At 36.8% G+C, this 23799-nt stretch overlaps 3 protein-coding genes and 1 pseudogene across 3 annotated transcripts; 3 read left to right on the forward strand and 1 right to left on the reverse strand.

Annotated features, from left to right (window-relative positions):
• Window positions 1-53: 53 nt before the first annotated feature.
• On the forward strand, window positions 54-2428 carry LOC148929799 (putative disease resistance RPP13-like protein 3). The gene is made up of 3 exons (XM_089057028.1): window positions 54-57; window positions 167-388; window positions 1311-2428. The coding sequence occupies exons 1-3, from the start codon at window positions 54-56 to the stop codon at window positions 2426-2428; spliced, it is 1344 nt and encodes a 447-aa protein (XP_088913154.1).
• Window positions 2429-6637: 4209 nt separating this feature from the next.
• LOC125195636 (putative inactive disease susceptibility protein LOV1) lies at window positions 6638-12042 on the forward strand. Its single transcript, XM_089069545.1, has 3 exons — window positions 6638-6885; window positions 7574-8370; window positions 10294-12042. The coding sequence occupies exons 1-3, from the start codon at window positions 6704-6706 to the stop codon at window positions 12036-12038; spliced, it is 2724 nt and encodes a 907-aa protein (XP_088925671.1). The 5' UTR covers window positions 6638-6703; the 3' UTR covers window positions 12039-12042.
• Window positions 12043-15429: 3387 nt separating this feature from the next.
• LOC125195545 (uncharacterized) lies at window positions 15430-17351 on the reverse strand. The gene is made up of 3 exons (XM_048093684.2): window positions 16817-17351; window positions 16140-16736; window positions 15430-15743 (listed from the first exon to the last, which is right to left on the reverse strand). The coding sequence occupies exons 1-3, from the start codon at window positions 17321-17323 to the stop codon at window positions 15597-15599; spliced, it is 1251 nt and encodes a 416-aa protein (XP_047949641.2). The 5' UTR covers window positions 17324-17351; the 3' UTR covers window positions 15430-15596.
• A 4578-nt stretch (window positions 17352-21929) lies between these two features.
• LOC148929800 ((-)-isopiperitenol/(-)-carveol dehydrogenase, mitochondrial pseudogene) lies at window positions 21930-23137 on the forward strand (annotated as a pseudogene).
• The last annotated feature ends 662 nt before the right edge of the window (window positions 23138-23799 follow it).

The raw sequence follows: 23799 nt of genomic DNA on the forward strand, positions 1-23799 counted from the left end.
GTTTGGTTGTGTAGTGCGTGTGTGCGCGTACCAACAATGTGTGTTTGTGTATAATGTGTATGTGCAATGTGTATTGTGTATGTAGCGTGACTTCCTAATTTTACACTTCAATATCCTTCTTTGTCTCCCTTATTTCATTAAGTTCTTTGACATGGTATATAATCAGGGTGTAAATGTAGAGTGTTGATCACCAGTTGCCATCAGATTGAACAAAATTTTTACACTCATGAGATGACAGCTTTGGATTCTGATAAGAGCTGGCAACTGTTTTTGCAAACAATTAATAAATTTACAAGTGATGACAACAAATTCTCAAAGGAGTTGGAGAGGAAGGCGAAAGAGATGCTGAAGAAATGTGGGGGTTTGCCGATAGCTATTGTTAACCTATGTCGAATCATTGACAATATAGAGAATGAGAATATGTCAAATGTTCACGTTTTCACGTTTATCAGTTTAATACCTCTGTAGGGACTCGGTGGCGCACACCCGAACTCCACATTAGTATGATATTGTCCGCTTTGGGCAAAGCCCTCACGGTTTTGCTCTTGGGGTACTCCCCAAAAGGCCTAATACTAATGAAGTAGGGGTAGCCCATTTATACACTTACAAGTCTTGCTCATTCTCCGACGTGGAATATGGTTTGCTCCCTTTCAATCCTCCCCTCAAACCAAGACCACCAGACCACAGACCACATGTCTACCCCATGTTACAGGTCACCAGGTCACCACAGGTCTTGGTCGAGCTCGTCACATCGGAGAACTTGCAAGCGCAACCACCGAACCCCGAGCCACACAGGCCCAGCCCTGAACCAGGGGGGCTCTGATACCACTGTAGGGACTCGGTGGCGCACACCCGAACTCCACATTAGTATGATATTGTCCGCTTTGGGCAAAGCCCTCACGGTTTTGCTCTTGGGGTACTCCCCAAAAGGCCTCATACTAATGGAGTAGGGGTAGCCTATTTATACACTTACAAGTCTTGTTCATTCTCTGATGTGGGATATGGTTTGCTCCCTTTCAAAAACTGATAACTACAAGTGGAAAAACTGCCTCATGGAGTAACTGCCTCATAAACGTGGGAGAGTGCAGCATTGCATCAAGAACATGGGAGAGTGCTCTCATTCGATTGCTCTCTACCTTTCAACAGAATATCTTTCCAACTTAGGCTGCTAATGTGGCAAGGATCTTCTTGAGCTGATGTTAAGGTCTTATCCAAAATTCTCTCAACATGAACATCTTTTGTGTGAACATTTGACAAAATCTCATTCTCTATATTGTCAATGATTCGACATAGGTTAACAGCTATAATAGATGTTGGAAGGGAGAAAGCAAAGCAAAAACTTTTAGGGATTGAATGGGAAGAACTTTTTGATTCAATTGATTTGAGTGAAACATTGAAGTTATTGGAACCGATGTATCTTGAATTGGACGAAGATATGAAGTCTTGTTTCTTGCATATGTCCTTTTTTAAGGAAAATGCAATAATGAGAGAAGAGAAGTTGCACCATGTTTGGGCTGCAAATGGAGTAAGAACAGGAACTACACCATGTGCCAGTTTAGCTGATCAATCCATTATTGAAGTCGTCCACCCGTACCCTGGAAGGTATAGAGTGAAAAGGTGTCACATGAATCCTCTACTACACATGCTATCCATAAAAAAAGCTGAGGAGGAAATAGGCCTTGAGATCTTAAGGAACAATGGAAATAATCGACCCTTAAAGAGCCCTTGTCATTGTGTTATTCATTGTGGCAGATCCAAGTTTAGTCACTCCACAAATCAAGACAAGTATCTTGTTTCTCTCATCTTCCATGGAGGTGGTCGATACTTGGACGGCGCAGGCCAGTCTTATTGGAAGAGTTTTGAACTCCTCAAAATACTCGACATGGAAGATTTTGGGGCGAAGACTTTATCAGAATCTATCGGGACATTGACCGAGTTAAGGTATTTGGGATTGAGAAACAATTATGTGGAAGAGATCCCACAGTCGTTTGGGGGCTTGAAAAGGCTTGAGGTTCTCGATATAGCTTTAAACTTTATGGTTGAGGTTCCGGATGTACTCAAGGAAATGAGTGGCCTTCGTCTTCTCAACATGTCTGATGTGATTTGCAAAAAGCCTTTGAAAGTAGATGCACTACAAAATCCGGAGACCCTGACCTTCATGTCTATATATTCTTGGACATATGAAGCCTCGAACTTGGAGAAGATGACTAGTCTATATAAATTGGGTGTTGAGGAAATTGATGAAAACTCAGATGTAAGCGAGCTCTTTCCATCACTAGCTAAGTTGAAGAAACTTAAGCACCTTATTTTGAGAGGGTTTCGCTTCAGAATGATGTCTTGTTTGGACGAGATTCGTGTTCTACGTAGCCGTGAAAAGATACACACTCTGAGGCTTGATGGATGCATAGCTAGGCTACCAAGCCTTTAAATTAAACATATTTTTGGGTCGAGCATAATTAAGCTCCTTTTCGGGTTTTCTTTGTTGATTCTTTCCCGAATCGTAGGTCGAATCAACCCTAGGGTACTTAGTAATTAAAGGCCTTGTTATTTCTCTTTTCCCTTCTATGAAATAACAACTTTGCCTTATTTTATTCTTTTATTTTCTCTACAAATCTGTCAATTTGGGTTGATCGTCGAGGTTCCACGTCCTTGCGACTCCATGTTATCACTTCGCTTACACCACCTCCAACAACCACAAGCTTGCTCATGAGCTCTCACATCAACCACCAGCAAATTCGACCCCCACGTTAAGCAAGTAGGCCGCTTTATCTTTCACAATTATGTTTAGCTGAAGCAAGTCCTTATTAGCTTAGGATGGAGTCTGTTTTAGTTTCCTTATTTCATTTGTTAATCCTTATCCTATTCCAGATTTTCTTTGTCGGTTTATTTCTCTTGATCTTGTTGTTTAGGAAGAGAGTAAAGGTCAACTATGGCCTAAACATATGACCAAAATACGAATTTGGTCCAAAACATTCACTTTCTGAAAAACAGGTACAATTGAAATTCTTGTCGAAGTGGTCTTTCTTTGACAGTTCCATCAAAAAACTAACGGTCATGAACTGTGCAATTAGCGTTGCCCATTAGTTTTTTTATGGAACCGTAAAAAAAAGGATTAATTCGGCGACATTTTCATTTGTTTGGACCCGTTATAGAAAAAACGAATGTTTTTGACCAAATTCGTATTTTGGTCATATGTTGGCTTGCAACAAGTATTTCATCGTAACTTGTGAACAAGATGAATGGAACATTTTATTTTGTTAGATACAAACTCATTTTATTTTGTCGTAACTTGTGAACAAGATGAATGGAACATTTTATTTTGTTAGATACAAACTCATTTTATTTTGTGGATGAATGGAACAAGAATACAAATTCACTTACCTCTTCCAAGCCAATTTCCATCTCCAATTCCATCACATCAGGTACGAAATATACAATATATCGCGATATATCATTTTATATCGAAAATACGATATATATCGATATTTTTGATATATCGTTTTATATCAAATAAGATGTACTCCCTCCGTTCCATAGTAATAGAGCCATTTTGTCATTTTGGTACGTTCCATAGTAATAGAGTCAGTCATTTCCCTTTTTATTAAAAGTCAACACATTTTTCCACACCTACTTTACTCTCTCTTACTTTTTTCTCTCTTCATCTCTCAATCTTTTTCATTTTTTACTTTATTCTCCCTTTACTTAACTCACCTCACACATTTTTTCTTAATCTCCGTGCCGAAAAGTTCGCCTCCATTACTATGGAACGGAGGGAGTATATCGTATATATCGAAACATATTGAAATTCAACACATATTGAAGTTTAAAATTATAAATATATATAAATCCATTTAATTTTTGTGTTATTTTTAAATTTTGAAATTATATTTTTCGATATACAGGTATTCGATACGATAACGATATTTCGATATATTGTTCTTAACGATATATCAAAATATCGATACGATAATGATATTAATATTATCCATATCGAAGGTTCGATATTTCGAAACTTTCGATACGATAACGAATCGTATATGAAAAATGGAGAAGTTAATGGCAATATTTTGATAATTAATTTGGCCTAGTATATGAAAAATGCTTATATTTGTGTTTTCTAATCTTTTCAGGGGGAGGAAAAGGAGCTTGTTTGATTGAGAGTAGTTAGTGTAATTAAATCGAGATTTAGTTCTAAATTTGCTTGCTTGGAGAATCGAATCGTTGTTAGTCTTCCTCTAACTAAGTTTTCTTGATGTTTTGGAAATATCAAATAGATGCAATGTTTTTTAACTCTTTATTCATTTTCTAAGTTTTACTGTAAAATGAGTATAGTTACTCTCTTTATCCTAAAAAATATAGGGCTATCTTTCTAATTTCTCAATGTTGTGGAAATATTTAGCCTTATACACACTAAAAGAGGGAAAGATTGAAAAAATGAAAATTGGTTGACGAAGGCTGAAATCGCAAAAAAGAGTAAAGGTCAATTTTAATCTTAAATATAGGATAAAAATATAAATTTGGTCTAAAATATCCACTTTCTGAAAAACGAGTTCGTAACAAATGAAAATGTCACCAAAGTATGACCGTTAGTTTTTTTTTACGAAATCATCAGAAAAAGACCACTCAAACAATAATTTCATTTGTTATAAACTTATTTTTTAAAAAGTTAATGTTTTGAACCAAATTCCGATAACTAAAAATTCGGACAACTAAAATTGACAATTACTCAACCAAAAACTATAGTAATTAATATTGAAAATATGACTTTGATTTATTGCGCCATCGAAAGCTGTGAAAAGATTTATTATGTGGACACTAATTAATTGCTTGTTGGAAACGATGATTTAATTATATTATCATAAGTGTCTAAGCCAGCTGCACTATTTAAAATTAATTTTATTTTGTCCATGTAATCCTAATCGGTTTGACCATATTAAGTCAATGAATTTGTTGTTCAAAATCAAAATCCCTTCACATCGTTAAAATCACACTCATAGGCGAAGATAGGGAAAAGAGTTTTAATTGGAAAAGTTGAATCCAGACCGGCAAAGATAAGAAGAATCATTACAAAAGGTATTTTCTTTTCTTTGAATAATTTCATTATTGTGTTGTTTTATTTGAATTCATTTGATTCAGAAAATTGTGCTTCCAAATTAAAGCCTCTACAAAAAGCTTGAGAAAAATGAGTTAAGAAGACTTACCAACTTCAATAACATAGAAATCTTAACTACTCTCAATAGACCAAAAGAGGTTAAAAGCCTTTTAGATTTGGTAACTTTTTCTTCTTTCCTTTTTCCCCCATTATTTAGAATTTGATCCAGTTTCATTATTGTTTAGAATTTGATTCTACAAATTTGGACTATAAATAGATCTAGGCACTCTCCTTAAATTTTTGATTTTGAGTAATAGATCTTGGATTTAGTACAAGATCCGGATTCATTATTAGAGCCAAATTAGATTTGATCTGCATCTGGATCGGAATCAGTATAATTTTTTAGGTTCTGATTCAACCCATGATCCATTTAATTTATATTTATATCATAATTATAATTTATATTTTTTATTTTAATTGGAAGTAGATATATGCCAACCATCAAGATCTCATAAAAGGTAAGGTACCTTATTAGAGTAGGCATTTTAAAATTTAATTCAGTATATTAATTTATCTAATTAAATGAACAGAAACTCTTAATTAAGTAAAAAAAGAGAAAAATCTAGTTTAGCACTCCATTTAATTTGGTATCATGAGTTGTATTACTGAAGTCATTAATTAAGTTTCTAACTCCGTTACTGTTACCAAATCAATTATAGTTTCTTTGACCACCAGACTCTGAGATTCATTCATTTTCAGTTTTATTTTAAGAAAAGTATGTGATTTTGTGTTTTTCATCTCAATGTTGGAGTTTATAACATCAGTTTATTTTAGAATAAAGGTAAAATTTGGTCGACAAAAATACGAATCATAACAAATGAAATCTTGGTCAGTGTGGTCCTTTTTTTTATGGTTCCGTAAAAAAACTAATAGTCATGCCACTGTTCAATTGGTGTTGATTGTTAGTTTTTTTACAGAACCGTCAAAAAAGACTACTTTGGCAACATTTTCATTTGTTATGGACCCGTTTTCTAAAAAGTGAATATTTTGAGCCAAATTCTTATTTTGGTCATATGTTTATGACCAAAATTGACTTTTATTCTTTATTTATGGCATATTTTGGATATGGATTATTGTAATGTTGCCTTTTGAGGATTCTATTGTTAAAAGTTCATCTAAAGATTGGATTTTTAGGGTGTTTCTTAAGGCCAAACAAATGCATATGTCAGTGCTATATCGAATTGTTCTATGTTTTAGTTCACACATTGATGATCGGTACATACATGGTAATAATGATTTGTGGTTCTATGATTTGGTGTGGTGAAATAACGGTTATCATTTACCACAGTTTGTGTAATTGAATTTTATGGCAGGGTTGCTCATTTAGGTACTTCAAATATTTTATTCCCATATTTTTTAGCTCTACTCAGAAGGTTCTCACTCCTTACTCAACAATCCTCTGCACAGATTCAAAAACCGTTTCCTTGCTCCTACGGCGTAGCTTTCCATACTTAAATGCTGAAATCAATGAATCTTAAAGCGGAGAACCCATATCAATGGGTTGTGATCGGCGTTGCAGGAGTATTAATAGCCACATATGTACTTAGATTTATGCTTCTATGGGTGGTGATTGGCATCTGCATCGCTGCAGATGTCTATCGACGCCAGCTAAGAGCTAGGAGCACTGTTAAAGAAGATTGTGGAGTGACGAATGTCGAGGACATCACCACAGATGTCCATCCGCTCAGAGCTAGGAGCACTGTCAAAGAAGATTGTGGAGCGATTAATGTCAAGTACAGTATATTACTATCATTCTTTTACCTATTTTCTTCTTTATGTAACTGACAAAACAATACTGCATAAATTCTCGTGCAATGTTTAGTTTAATGCTTGATGGGGAGTATTAATTAGGGCTTGAGTTATGATCATGCAGAATCATGCGGATATTGGACGTTGACACCACTACAAAAGTAACCACTATTTATTTTACATATTCCAATATTCACTTTATTCCTGTAAAATATGAACTATTTCCTTGTTAGTCCGTTCCTAAAACGTATGAACTCTCCAATTTAGGAAACTATTTTCTTTCTAATAGGTGGGACCCATTCTCCAATCTCTATGTTACTTTATTATTTGTGCATTAAAACATGTGGCCAACAAAAGGTTTATAAATTTGAGGGATGGAGGGAGTAGTATACAGTGTAATATTGTCATATATACCTTTTATGCATTGGACATTTTTTAATATTTAGGGAACGCTTATTACGAATAATATGATAGATTGATAATACTCCTTATGTTTAAGTTAGTTGAGTCGTATTCCTTTTTGGGTTGTCCCAAGGTATTTGAATCATTTACTTTTATGGAATAAACTTCTTTTCTCGTACTTTACTCTCCTTTCATCTCTCTTTTTTTATTCCCTGACTTACTTATGCTAATTCTTAATGCATTTCTATGCAATAATTTGCATGCGTACAGTTTGTCCCGAAACAAGTCGGAGTCCATCATCTTACAGGCGGTACAAGAAATGGAACGTGTTCTGGTTAAGAATAGGTATATTTATGCAAGTTACCGTTGGATCTTGAAAGAGGTAATAAATGAGCTGAGAATGATGTTGGATTTCTTGAGAGACAATAATTTGGGAGAGAGGAGCCTGCCAAATCATTTGGTAGCTGAATTTGCTGATATAGCTCGACATTCAGTTGAACTCATGATCAAAAGGAACATTGACGAATTGGAAAATGCCCTAGGTTCGCTGGGGATGCTAAGAAAGCGCGTGATGGAGCTTGGAGTTGGTGAGAAGGTAATCACACCACAAAGTGTTGGAGAAGGAGTTGGTAAAAAGATGATCAGACCACAAAGTGTTGGAGAAGGTGCCGTGGTGGGCTTGGAGAAAGACGTGCAACAGCTTTGTAAAGTGATTTTTATGGAGGAGCCCGGCCTCGTGACATCGTGTATCAAAGGCATGCTTGGTGTTGGAAAGACAACTCTCGTCAGACAAGTATACAACCATCCGGCCATCGTTGAAAAATTCCAGCACCGCCGTGCATGGATAACACTTTCAAGTGGCACAAGTGAATACGACGTATTTGTGGAACTGATACAGCAGTTGATTGAGCTTGATGGAGATTCCTTGTTGGTGGAGAAAATGGACAACTTGAGACTTATGGAGATTATTTGCGATCACCTCCGACGAATTCCATGTTTCGTAGTTCTCGACAACCTGCTGCCAAAGATGAGCTTCGAATCCTTCTGTCTACGTCTACGACAAATAGGTATGTTTCTTTACTTCATAGTATTGCATAATTAATTCTGCATGCTAAAACTTATTCACCTTTAAGTAGAAATAAAAATTAAAATGCTTATACAAGAAGAACATAAAAATTCATCGTTTTAGATACTCCATATAATAGATTCAGTTAATATATTAGAATAGGTGATTAATCTTTTCACACATGGGATGGAGGATTGGTGGGGTTTGAACCCTTTGATTTACTGCCATCCATTAAATTTGTGTTGACATATTTAATATGCTGAGTTGACAAGTTGACAGAGTTAGTATATTAAGCTAGTTAGCAATTGATCATATCCATATCTAGGGGAGCGTTACGATGCTAACTTGCTTAATTTGTTAACATTGCTAACCCATCAACTCAGTATATTAAAAATATCAATACGTGACAATAGTACTATTTGTGATCCATCGGATCTGAAAGTCGGCGGCCAAGATTGAATCCCACGCGATGTTAACTACAATGCAAAAGGTGTCGGTCGGACGGAGTGTACTAATGACAACTCAGTGTGTAAAAAATGTCAATAAGGGGTATAAATGGAAACTAAATTTTGTTAGTTAAAACTAACTCTTAAAGAATACTATCTCAAAACTTTGAACTCATATACTATCTTGATTTAAACTATTTTCACACAAAATATGGAAACAAATAAAAATTTATTTTATAAGGATTCTAACGATATTCTAATTGCATATGTTCGGATGATAAAATTTGATAATTTATTTGAATATTTAATATTTTAGATAATCATGTCAATATAATTATGTTGGCTTATTCAAGTCATTTGGTTGACATTTGTACTATATTGTGTTGACACAATGAAAATTGCGAAAACTGCCATGTATAAGGAATGACATAAGACCTTTTTATAACAATAATATTTTTGAATTGATATATGGAACCATTTCAGACCATTAGATCTTTAATCCTATTGTTTGACTATCTATAGGGATATAATCAATTGTTAGTATTTTTAATATATAGCTACTACGGGGTGTGTTCAATTGCCAACTTTCTTAAGTTGCTAACTCTGCTAACTCATCGATGCAGTATATTAAAAATGTCAACATATAATGTCGACAACATTATGTGTCAACAAAATTATGTGTTAAAATCATCGTGTTGATATTTTTAATACACTGCGTTGATAAGTTAGCAAAATTAACAACTTAAAAGTTAGCAATATAACACACCCCTAGCTACTACTTCATATCAAATTTAGGTCATAGGATTTTAAAGATTTACTGGTCTGGAATAGTATGTGCAATTCAAAAGTATTATTTTAATATAAAAGGGTATCAATGTTTCCTTATACGTGGTAATTTTCATGATTAATATGGTGTTAACATAGTATATTAAAAATGTCAACATGGTGACATGAGTATATGAATATAAATATATTGACAGTGTACATCTATTAGATTGACATTTTATGATGGCTAGGGCGACATTTAATTACCAAAATACATGAAAATTCAAATATATATTATCAAATTTTGTCATCCATACTAATGCAATTAGGATCTTGTTTGTATCCTTATAATTTTACCTATAATCGAAAAAATAATTTATACCGAATTAGTTATAGGAATTCAAAGTTTTGTCATAAAATGAAACATGTAAGTCTGCCATGTGGTGCAGTCTAGATGGTCGATCATTATAGTCTAATAATTCTAGTTTGGGCATAGTTTTTATATAAGAATAAGTTTTGATACGATCAATTTTCTGTATAAAACTTTTAATGTTATCACAATTCATAAGAAGGAATCTAAAATTTAATAATCTTGGAAGTCCAAAAAAATCAATAGACTATATCAAAAAATCTCATAATCCAAATCATAAAGTTAAATAGCGTCTGATCAGTTTTGTTTTGCCGTTAATTGTTCATAACATGTTTGAAAACAGGAAATGGAAGTAGGTTACTAATAACCAGTCGCTATCAGATTGCAACACTGCAAGTCTATTATACTCATGAGATGAAAGCCTTGGATTCTGATCAGAGCTGGAAATTGTTTTTGAAAACAATTGATAAATTTACAGGTCATGAGAACAAATTCTCAAAGGATTTGGAGAGTAAGGGGAGGGAGATGTTGAAAAATTGTGGGGGTTTGCCGTTCGCTATAATTGATGTTGGAAGACAGAAAGCAAAAGAAAGACTTTCAGGCATTGAATGTGAAGAGGCTTTTGATTCAATTGATTTGAGTGAATCATTGAAGTTATTGGAGCAGATGTATGATGCAATGAATGAAGAACTCAAGGCATGTTTCTTGCATATGTCCTTTTTTAAGGAAAATGCAATAATGAGGAATGAAAAGTTGGAACACATTTGGGCAGTAAGTGAATTAGACACATTGTCAAGAGAATTTAACACATGGACATATGATTTATATAGTCAATCCATCATTGAAGTCTTGGACCCCTACCAAATAAGCAATGAAGTGAAAAGGTGTCGCATGAATCCTCTATTGCACAAGTTATCCGTCAAAAAAGCAGAGGAGGAAATAGGTTTTCAGGTCTTAAGAAGCAGTGGATATAATAGACCCTCTCAAAATCCTTGTCATCGTGTTATCCACTGTGGCAGAGAGAAATTTAATCAGGCCACGAATCAAGACAAACATCTTGTTTCTCTCATCTTCCATGGCGGTGGTCGCTACTTGGACGATGCTAGTCAATCTTATTGGAAGAGTTTTGAGCTCCTCAGGATGCTCGATATGGAAGATTTTGGGGTGAAGACTTTATCAGAAACTATTGGGACATTGATTGAGTTAAGGTATTTGGGATTAAGAAACAATTATATTCAAGAAATCCCACACTCATTTGGGGACTTGAAAAATCTCGAGGTTCTCGATATAGCTCTAAACTTTATGGTAGAGATTCCGGGTAATATATGGGAAATCAGTAGCCTTCATCATATCTACATGTCTAATGTGATTTACCAGGAACCTTTGAATGTAGATACATTAGGGAATCTTGAGACCCTAACCTACATCTCGATTTATGATTGGATGTACAAGGTCTCGAGCCTGGAAAATATGATTTCTCTCCAAAGATTGGGTGTTGAAGAAGTTGATGAAAACTCAGATGTAGGCAAGCTCTTTGCATCACTAGCTAAGTTGGAGGACTTTCGTCACTTTACCTTGAGAGGGTTTCGTTTCAAAAGCATACCGTGTTTGGACAATATTGGTATTCTAGACAGCCTTTGGACACTCAAACTGGATGGGCATTTATCTAGGCTACCAAGTGCCAATAATTTCCCTCAACTGATTAGACATTTGGCTTTGGTAAATACTTGTCTTGACGAAGATCCCATGCCAGTTCTAAAGAAGCTGCCGTGGCTAGAGTGCCTCAAAATGAAGAATGCATACACGGGTCGGGAAATGTCTGTACAATTCAGCGGGTTTCCCGATCTCCTAGTCCTACACATCAATGAGTTGTGGAACCTGAGAAACGTACAAGTAGAAGAAGGTGCAAAGGCTATGCTTGAGCAACTAGAAATCAAGAATTGTCCGCATCTGGAGATCCTCCCGCAAGAGATTGGGTTGATGAAGCGTTTGCGAAAATTTAAAATGGTAACAACCAAACACATAGCAACACATATCAGAAATTCGGGTTTCATGTCGAAAATAGTGGAAGTGGATATCAGTCCATAAGTTATAGTAGTTGATACATTTTTCATTTGTTGTAATTTGAATGATGTATACTCATCTTATTTATTTTTAGTTAAATTTTTGTTTATTTATTAATGTTTATACTGAAAGACTGCAGATTGATGGAGCCAATATCACCTAGTATGGAAATATTAAATCAGAGGATAAATCATGGTTGTATGGGCTCGGTCTCTAGGACTGTTGTTGGCGATATGAGAGTGTCGAGTGGGCTCTCGAGAGAGACAGGGCTATATCAACTCCCCTGCCCTTAAAAGCCGACACTCTTACAACTAATGGTCGTGCTGAATTTGAAGGGTGTTCAATTTAAAGAGATACTTCCAAAGAGAACTAATGAAATCAGATCTCTGAGATCTCTGCCAGAAATTAAATTGGCTGGAAAACCGTGATGTTTGATATTTTTGAGTTACTCCACACTCATAGAACGAGAACATAAGTGGTGCTGCCATTAAAAAGCTTCAATACAAAATATGTCAAAAATGGCTAACACAAAAGTTCTAATATGACTTCACCGAATCCTATCAAGTTACTGAGTTAGCATGTTGCTAGTTCTGAACGGCTACAATCTTTTCCTAATATTAGAGAGTCAAAGAGAGATGAATCCATATTCAGCTTCAAGCTTTGGTCGTTTCACGGGTTTTGAAGCAGCGAGAGAAGCCTTCAAGATGGGTTTGATGAGGCCATCTTCCAAGGCTGTCGTCGACGTAAGAGCCTGTTGCACTATGCTTAAACCCTGTGGCAGCAATATCGAGTATGAGATTGTTAAATTACATGTCCCAGAGCCAATGTGTAAAATAAGCCCCCCTCATAAAAACTTTACTACATTACTCCTGCCCACAACTCAACACTTGTATAATAGTACCAAATTCTTGATTCAAAACAAATAAAATCTTACCTCTTCGAGCCCAACATGCACGTCCACTTCTTCAACATCAGACACGGAGATCTTCAGCTCGTTGAGCACAGAGAGGCATGATGTCATAGCCAACGGTGAAACAGTCAAATTATTGGTCACCATGTGCATCCTCTCTCCCTTGACATGATGGTTTCTCACATCAGGGTCGAAATTGAGACGGGAAAACTCGTTGGATTGGCTGAGGTTTGACGTGGTTAGATATATTCTTGTCTTTGCACTCTTCATTGGACCTTCTTAGACTCGTCTGCTACACTCCGATGCAGATTGTCAATAGCCTCTAGGCCACTGTCACTCCCCAAATACCACACCACGCTTCCCAAAGGAACCGTGAGCATGCCAAAAAGGAAATTGATGAAATCATTATCTGCTTGAGCGAATAGGAACTTGTTAGTCGATTTTTGTATAGTGGCCTTCACAATCATCTTCTTTATGTTGGTAGATGCGACTTTCTCATTGCATTGCAGCCAAGCATTCCCCTGCTCGTTGGACTTCTTCGACGCCAACCTTATCTGCCCACCACTCATCGAAGGCCGTCAGTGGATTCCGGGGAAACCAATGATAGCCTAAGCAAGTCCACAATCTGATAAAAAACAAACCACAACACTGTTTCGGAAGGACTAATTGCAATTTGCAATTTCTGAAAATATAATTTCCGAAAATATAATTTCTGAAAATCGATGGACTAATTTGCAATTTCGGAAACCTTTTGAAAATCAGTTATTTTCAGTTAAGATTCTCAACGGATGCACTGTTTCGTCAACAGCTGCACCGGTTCGTCTTCTTCAAAATCTGATCAATTCTTCTGGTTCATGATCTCGAATATACATATGAATGTTCTGCATTCTCTGAATTTTATCCGATCAAATAACTTTGGTAGAACCACCGAAATTGATTTGATCAAAAAGTGTTTTTCACGACTTTCAGATATCCGTTTGTCTGTTCTCTATATTGAATCTCCCTAAGAGTTATTTGGGTATATTAAAATTCATAAACTTAGATCAAATTATAGTTTATCATGCAACTTTCTAAATGATAAAAAAAGGCAAAAATTTTAGTACTTCAAAGTTCAAAACGAGCAAAGAGCAATGTATTGCTAGTATATTTTTAATCATGGCTTTCAAAATCATCTTCTAGGAGTTTATGGAATGTGTTTTCTTGCTGATTTGATTCATGAAATGTAAATGCCAGATGACACATGTTTATCAAATTCTAGATAATTCTAAACAATTTTCAGTTATCGAAAAGTTCTAAATTAAACTATCTCTCTCTCGATCTCTTTCCTTAGAAACGTCGTTGACGGCTCTCCCTCTCCCCACGTCCCAATTTATAGAGTTTAGACACACTCGAAGCTTCCCCTGTCCTACGTGTGTTTATTTCATGTGTAACATAAGTCCCTTGATAAAAACTTTCAAGCATCACCCTTGCCCACCACACAACACTTGTATAATAGTACCAAATTCTTGATTCAAAACCACAAATCAAGAAAAAAAATCTTGTTTCTCTCATTTTCCATGGAGGTGGTCGCTACTTGGACAATGTTGGCCAGTATTATTGGAAGAATTTTGAACTCCTCAAGATGCTCGACATGGAAGATTTTGGGGTGAAGACTTTATCAGAAACTATGGGCACATTGATTGAGTTAAGGTATTTGGGATTGAGAAACAATTATATTCAAGAGGTCCCACACTCATTTGGAGACTTGAAAAAGTTCGAGGTTCTCGATGTAGCTCTAAACTTTATGGTGGAGATTCCAATTAATATATGGGAAATCGGTAGCCTTCATCATATCGGAGACTTGAAAAAGCTTGAGGTTCTCGATGTAGCTCTAAACTTTATGGTGGAGATTCCAATTAATATATGGGAAATCGGTAGCCTTCATCATATCTACATGTCTAATGTGATTTACCACGAACCTTTGAAAGTAGATGTTGTTGGGTTACAAACCCATCCCACATTGGATGAGTGAGGGAAGTTGAAAGGTGTACATAATTCCTGTCCAATCCCAATTAGTTTGAGGCCTTTTGGGAGTGACCCAAAAACAAATCTGTGCGGGCTTGACTCAAAGCGGACAATATCAAACTAATGTTGCAGTCAACGGTCCTAACAAGTGGTATCAGAGCCCAGGTGGGCTTGGGTCGTGGGGTTTGTAACCCAACAGATGCATTAGAGAATCTTAAGACCCTAACCTACATCTCGATTTATGATTGGATGTACGAGGTCTCGAGCTTGGAAAAGATGATTTGTCTCCAAAAATTGGGTGTTGAAGAAGTTAATGAAAACTCAGATGTATGTTATCATATGGATAGGAAAAGATGATTTGTCTCCAAAAATTGGGTGTTGAAGAAGTTAATGAAAACTCAGATGTATGTTATCATATGGATAGCATCTCCAATTTCCTTTAGTTTTCAAACCTAATTTCTACGTAAAGTATACTGTTGTTTTTGACTTACCACATTCATAGAACGAGAACAAGAAGTGGGTCTGCCATTTGAAACTTCAATTACAAATATGTTCAACAATGACAAGCGAGAAAGAGTTCAAATATGACTTAACTGAATTCTATCAAGTTACTGACTTAGCATGTTGCTAGTTCTAAACGGCCACAACCTTGTCCTAATATTTGAGAGTCAGAGAGAGATGAATCCAAATTCAGCATTCAAGCTTTGGTCGTTCACGGTTTTTGAAGCAGCGAGAGACGCCTTCAAGATGGCTTTGATGAGGCCATCTTCTAAGGCCGTTGTCGACGTAAGTGCCTCTTTCACTATGCTTAAACCCTGTAGCAGCAATATCGAGTATGATATTGTTAAATTAAATTTTTGCACCACATTATCAATAACTACATGTCCCACGACTAACGATAGACACGGATGGGCACAACGGGTTGATACTAGCATAACTAACGAATGTAGATAGGGAAAACTTCAAGCGTCTATAAGCCCCTGGGGCGAAAAAGATAGGTGTAAAGTCTTGAAGTTGTTGACTGCTCTTCTCTTTCCCCACAACCCAGCTTTTTGGAGTTTAGAGGCGAACTTCCCCTATTCTACATGTGTTTATTTCATGTGTAAAATAAGCCCCCCTCATAAAAACTTTACTACATTAGACCTGCCCACAACTCAACACTTGTATAATAGTACCAAATTCTTGATATGAAACAAAGAGTAAAATCTTACCTCTTCGAGCCCAACTTGCACGTCCACTTCTTCAACATCAGACATGGAGATCTTCAGATCGTTAAGCACAGAGATGCATGATGTCATAGCGAACGGTGAAACAGTCAAATTATTGCTCACCATGTACATCCTCTCTCCCTTAACATGATGGTTTCTCACATCGAAATTCAAATGGGAAATTATTTCATGGTTTGACATGGTTAGATAGTCTCTTGTCTTTGCACTTTTCAGTTGGACCTTTATAGAGTCGTCTGCTATACTCCTGTGCATATTGTCAATAGCCTCTAGGCCACTGTTACTCGCTGAATACCCCAAGACGCTTCCCAAAGGAAGCGTGAGCATGCCAAAAAGGAAATTGACGAAATCATTATCTGCTTGAGCAAATACGAACTTGTTAGTCGATTTCTGTATAGTGGCCTTCACAATCATCTTCTTGATATTGGTAGATGCAACTTTCTCGTTGATGCATTGCAACGAAGCATTCCCCTGCTCGTTGGAGTTGGATTTCTTCGGCGCCAACCTTATCTGCCCACCACTTAGCACGAAGGCCGTCAGTGGATTCCGGAAAACCAATGATAGTCTCAGCAAGTCCACAATCTGATAAAAAACAATCCACAAACAACACTTTTTTAGGTAACATTCTCAAGAAATATTAGAGAAAAAACCGAGTATATCACCTCTTTCGATCCAAAAGCCACATCCATTATCTCAGCGTCATCAATGTCGGTCACATCGATGTCGAGAACCTTGAGAGTTTCCAAGATCGAGAACATCAAATTAGGCATCACCTTCAGATCATCACCGATTAGGAAAGAAGCTGCACTATTAGTGAAGACCCCGTCGTATCTATTGACAGAATTGGGACTCGCAGGAACAGCATTATACACGTTGAGCCTCAGTTTATGCAAATCAGCATCGTAGCAACTTGCTGGAGCGAGGAGCTTTTGCTTGGCAGCCTCTGTCTGGAAATGGCTGGTGTCAAGATTCACTACGCCTCTGTACAGCGTGCTCAAGCTTCCAATAGCAGGCGCTTCGAGGACCTTCATGATCATTCCCAACGGAAGAAGTAGGAAGCTTAGCAAAACGTCCGTGAAATCGCTGCCAGCTTCTGCACACAGGACCTTAGTTCTCTGCTTGTTCACCAGAACCGTGATATGCAACTTCAATTCCTCGCCCTTCGACATGTTGGCTTCGGGAAGTGAAGATTGTGGCCTACCGAACTTCAATTCCTCGTCCAATACATGAATCAAACATAATGAGATACGTGACTCTTATTGTAGGATGGATCGAAACGTCAAATCAGAAACTTATATGTTTCCTAGTTTTGTCAAGAATAAAATCCTTGTAATAAGCTCAAAACATAGTTATAAAATCTACATAATATCTTAACAATCTACATAATATCTTAACTTGCCAATCAAACATGGCATATACTATAAGTTTCTGAAATAGTAGTTGAAAATATTTTTATTTTTAATTGTTCATAATGGAAAAAGAACCCTTCAAATCTTGGTTTCTTTCAAGGCGCAATTTTAAAATTCAGTGGACAATCTAACAATTTATATTGTAGACGGAGAAAATAGCAATCAAAACAGTACATTAATCAGAATGGATAAAATGACGTTGTTTTCGATCTAAATCAACAAGAAGCTCAAATAAATTAATTTCTTACCCTTCCAACAACAATTCACACAGTACAAAACAGCAAATAGCAAGAAAAGATTTTCAGTCAAAAATTCAATAGATAATCAAAATCAGAGCCAATTATAAATATTCAGGTCGAGATTCAGAATTACCATAGTAGATAACTCGTAAAATGTGGGGACGGAGCTGATAGATCATAGATAATTGAGTGAATTGTTCAAAATGAGAGAGAAGTAAATGGGGGACTATATTATTTTGTTTAGATATTATAGGGATTGAGTAAAGGCCAAGACATATGACCGTTTTTTTAATTTGGTTCTTAACATTATCTTTTTGATTATTTTGTCCCTCATAAATAAACTCGGACCCGAATCGGTCCTCACTATTTTTTGACGGTTCTGTTAAGTGAGGATCGATTCGGGTCCGAATTTATTTGTGAGGGACCAAATAATCAAAATGATAATGTTAAGGACCAAATTGATAAAACGGCCATATGTTAGGGACCATATTTGACCTTTACTCTATAGGGATTTAACAAAATATATTAGGGATTTAGCATATCTTTTCTTGTTGTATTAAGGTATTATAAATATGTGTGGGGTCTATCATATTAATTAATTAATGAAATATTTTGTTGGCCGAATTCTCTTGTGCAACACGCAAATAACCCAACCTTTTTTATGTTTTCTAGTAATATTCAAAAATAAAAATGTTGAAAAATATAGACGAAGGCAGAATCAAAAGTAAAAGAATGTAAATGGGTTTCTAGTATTCAAAATAATAAAAAAAAAAAAACACAGAGAAAATCATGCTTAACAGAAGATGGTAAGAAATATGCTTACTAGAAAATGATGAGTAAATGCTAAAACTAGAACACATGTAGCAAAAAAAAAGAAGCGCAAATTGCTAGTGAAATCAGCCTAGGATTAGATCAACTATGTCACAAAATAAGTCTATACATCAAAATGAGTCTACGATCGATCGATCGACTTAATTTTGTTGCTTTTCTTGATTCTTCAGCATTGGCTTTATAAGGCCTTCAGTCAGGGCTTTGGTCGATGTAAGAGCCGCTCTCAATATGCTTAAACCCTGCACCAACGAAACCAAAATTCGCCTAAGTTTTTCGTCACATTATTACTACATTTTACTTTACCAATGCACGTCATGTACACTTTGTAAAAACCAACAAAGCCTGTACAAGAGACTATAAAATTAAGACATAACAAAAGAACCAACGGTCGAGCTTCCATACATGGCCCGGCCCATCCCATCAAAATGACTTTAGGTCGGGCCGAACCATGTTTTCATAGGTCCTACATATATTTACTTGAAAAAAGTTATACCAAACATGGTCGCCCCAACCCTGTGGTAGGCATATGGGTACCCAAAAGAGAGTTAAATCATATGTTTAGATGATACTCCCTCCGTCCCAAGGAAGATGACCCCTTCCTTGGGCGGTACGAGATTTTATGCAGTTAATTTTTGTGTGTTAAGAGGAGAGAGTAAAGTAAGAGAGAGGAAATAAAGTAGAGATAAAGGTGTTTCCATTTTAAGTAATGGGTTATCTTGGTTGGGACAAACCAAAAAGGAAAGTGGGTCATCTTCAATGGGACAGAGGGAGTATTAAATATTTTTCATATCAGCGTACCAAATCATACGTATTGAACCACGAATTCAGAATTTTGGTTCTATCCTTATTACTCTCTCCGTCCCATAATACGAGTCATTCTTATTGTGGGCACGGGCTTTAAGAAATGTAAAGAATCGTGAGTTGAAAAAGTTAGTGGAATATGAGACCCATTTTTTTATATTGGCTTTATAATAAAATAAAATGTGAGTGAAGTGAGTTAGTGGAATGTAAGACGTACTTCCCATTTATGGTAAAAATGAAGCGTGACTCTTATTGTGGGACAAACTAAAATGGCATAGTGTGACACTTATTGTGAGACGGAGGGAGTAATATTCTACTAAGAACTATGGTCAAACGTTGTACTCCCTCCATTACTGAAAGTTTGTCACACTTCTTTTCTGTACTCGTTTTGTAAAAATAATATAAATATTTAGGGTTGTTGAGGCTCTAAAGTAAGAGAAAGAATAATATAGCTAAAACTTTTCTCTACATTATTCTCTTTCTTACTTTATCATCACTGCACTATAACTATTTATTACTCCCTCCGTCCCATAAGAATATGCACTCTCTAATTTTGAAAACTCTTTCCTCTCTAATGAGGTGAGATTCATTCTCCACTAACAATACTTTAATTACTTTTTCTGTACATCTCTCTTACTTTACCAATTTTGTATTAAAATTCGTGCCGAACCCAAAGTGCATATTCATTGGGGATGGAGGGAGTATTATTTTTACAAAATGAGTGCATAAAAGAAGTGTGACAAACTTTCAGGGACGGAGGGAGTATTTCTTAATATGTACTCCCTCTGTCTCATCACAAGTAATCAACTTTCCATTTTGGATTGTCACACGACAAGTGATCAATTTCCTTTTAATAGAAAAAAACAAACTTTAATTTGTCTCTTACTTTATTTCTCTCTTACTTAACTCTCTCTTACTTTACTCTCTCTTACGTTTTTTGTCTCTCATACTTTATTCTCTACACTATAACTCAATATATATTATTTTCTCAAAACTTGTGCCCAAAAGAAATTCATCACTTGTGGTGGGACGAAGGAGTATAAAATAAAAATTAAAAATAAAAATGGAAACAGCCAAACCGGAACCGGAACATGAAAACCGCAGAATAGCCGGCGGTTTACAAACCGAAACCGACAAGTATGCTCATGGGCCGGTTCTGATTCACAATTTTCATAAACCGGAACCAATGGTCCCAAACCGTGACCACAAGTTTACAAACTTTAGGCATCTACCAAATTAGAGTGGGATAGCTTCATCACTCTAATCAATTATTCAGGGAACTTTTAGCATTTTTGGTCCTCTCATATTAATTTTATATTTGCAAATCAACTAAAAATTTCAACTAATTTAACCACTTTAATGACCCACTCTATATAATCAAGGGTGGTGACATAAAAATAGTGGGCTAAAAATAGTGGGCAAGCATCAGCATTCTAACTAAAATCTGCCAAACCCTTTGCCTATTTGATTAGATAAGTTGGGCCAATTATAAGAAAAACAATTCAAGCACATTTTAAGTTTCTTTCTTTCTTATTGAAAAATAAATAAACAGAAATTTAAAGATTTTATTACGGTGGACTACAATCTAAGACCTTTGGCATCATGTATTAGCCCCACTGGCCAACATACACACACTATTTGATTTGATATAAATTACTAACTCTATAAAGTACTACATTCGTCCAAGAAAAACAGTCTTTTGTTCATTTTCGGTAACGCATCAGAACAAAAGGGGTATCCAGGAACTGAATATTGCGGGGTCGAACTCGAACCAAACAATAAAAATAATTAAAATAATTTTTAAATAAAAATATAATTGAATTAGTGCAAATGGGTATTTTTTTTATGTGAGAACGACATACACTATTTTGGCTTATTCGAAATAAACAAATAAAGAATAAATTCTGAGTCTATTTTAAAACGTGATGCCAACCAGCTAAGCTATTTAAATCTTTAAGTAGGTAAATACATGGGGAAAAAAAAAAGAAAATGGGATGACTTGTGATTGTTGCATCTCTCCTCGCCCACGATAAAAGAGCTTCTTCTCCCCCTCTCTTCAAAATTGATCTATATCTGTTAATGTTTCAGCTATTATTTATCTATATCTTTTTTATTTTATCAATTTTACATTACAACCTATGTAGTCCTAATATTTTTGAATCCACCTTTCCTGCTCTATATATATAGATATAGGTTTGTGTTAAAATGACAACACCTCTTAACATGACACCGTGACACCACATATACAACAATATTATAAATGCTACACATCAATCTATAAATTGATGTATAACATATTGGATATTGTTAGCCGAGAAAAATTGCTATACACAGTGATGCATATTGCTGGCAGTGTTTTTCAACTTTTTGTTGCCACATGACAGCTTATTATTCGTCCACGTGTACAAATGATTGGCTAGGAACGATGGTATGGTGTTATTTTAAGAGGTGGTGGCACCCTAACAATTTACTATAAGTGACACATCTAAATCCCAAATATGCCAAACAATTTGATGAAGAAAAAGCTTCAAGGCAAAGTAGCCATCGTGACAGGCGGCGCCAGCGGCATCGGCGAGACCACCGCCCGCGCCTTGGCGGATCACGGGGCGCACGCGGTGGTGATCGCCGACATCCAGCCTGAAAAGGGCCGGGCCGTGGCGGAATCCATCGGCCTGCAGCGGTGCAGCTACGTCCAGTGCGACGTGACCGACGAGGGACAGGTTGAGGCCATGGTAGAATGGACGGCGACGACCTACGGCGGCCTCGACGTAATGTTCAGCAACGCCGGCACCGTCAGCAGACTCCCTCAGACCATCCTGGATTTGGATTTTTCGGAGTACGACCGCGTGATGCGCGTGAACGCGCGTAGCATGGCGGTGTGCGTGAAGCAGGCGGCACGTAAGATGGTTGAAATGGGAACCAGGGGGGCTATCATCTGCATGGCGAGTGGGGCGGCGGTGATGGCGATGGTGCACTCGACGGACTATATGATGTCCAAGTGTCCGACGCTGGGGCTGATGGAGTGCGCGAGCTTGCAGCTCGGGAAGCACGGGATTCGGGTGAACAGCGTGTCGCCCGGATTGGTGTACACGCCGCTCGCCGAGGACAAGGGGCATGCGTTGGAGGATATAGAGAAGTACGTTGGGCCCTACAAGAGCCTGAAAGGGGCAATGCTCACGGCCGAGAATGTGGCAAACGCGGTGGCGTTTCTGGCTTCGGATGAGGCGGCGTTGGTCACCGGAGTTAATTTGATGGTGGATGGTGGGATGATTGCCGTGCCATTCCTTAAATCAAACTAATCAATATTATAAATGTATCAAATCTATAATTCCAATAAACAAGCTCAACTACCTTCGGCCGTATGGTGATATATTGATGTATAGTACTCTCTCCGTCCCACATAATTTGTCACCATTTGATGCGGCACGAGTTTTAAGAAATATAGTAGAAAGTGGGTTGAAAAAGTTAGTGACATGTGGGTCCTACTTTTATATATTAGTTTTATAATAAAATGTGAGTGAGAATGAGTTAAGTGGAATATGGTCCACTAACAAAAATGATAAAAGTGAAAGGTGACAAATTTTTAGGAACGGACGGAAATAGAAATAAGTGACTAATTTTCAGGACGGAGCGAATATTTTATTTCCATAAATTGTTATGTTTTCTTTTTTGTTGAGTCAAGCATTAAAAGTGTTCGGAAAAGCAAATGTAATAGCCTAGAGGAAAAGCAAATGTAATAGCCCAGAGGACAAGAAATATATTAGTTTGTGATACGCTCGGATTTTGTTGTTTTAAGGCTTTTATTTGGTCTGTTTTTAATGTCAAAATCACAATTCATGTTCATATTTGAGCCTAAAAAAACAGATTTTCTCTATTTTGGTATTTTTACGTGTTTTATGAGATTTGTGCATATTTGAGCCTAAAAAAATAGGAAAAAGTCGAAGTTCGAAATCAGAAGCATTCTACAAGACCAGCGGTCCGTTGCAACCCTCACAGCGGCCGCTGGAGCACAACAACGGCCCCGTCAGTAGCGGTCTGCTCCGGAGAAAGATTTGCTAAAATAAAGAACACGTCCAACGACCGGCGGAGAGTGCGCAGCGACCGCTCGAGGAGTTTCCGAAGCTACATGATTATTCACAGCGACCGCTGCAACGACCACTACAACATAGTGTAGCGACCGCTATCCAAGAGTCAGAGGCTACGGACCATTATGCAGCGACCGCTGGCCAAGGTGCGGCCCACTGTGAAAGCGCGGCACACGAATTTGACCTACTTTCTCCCCAAGATATACCAAACTTAGCCATCTTTCCCACTATAAATATCCCCTCAAACCTCTTCATTAGGATCTTCTTTTTGCCTCATAGT

This window comes from Salvia hispanica, chromosome 4 (genome assembly GCF_029641045.1).
Source record: "Salvia hispanica isolate PSC_SH4W2 chromosome 4, Shi_PSC_v1, whole genome shotgun sequence".
Taxonomy (NCBI): Eukaryota; Viridiplantae; Streptophyta; class Magnoliopsida; order Lamiales; family Lamiaceae; genus Salvia; species Salvia hispanica.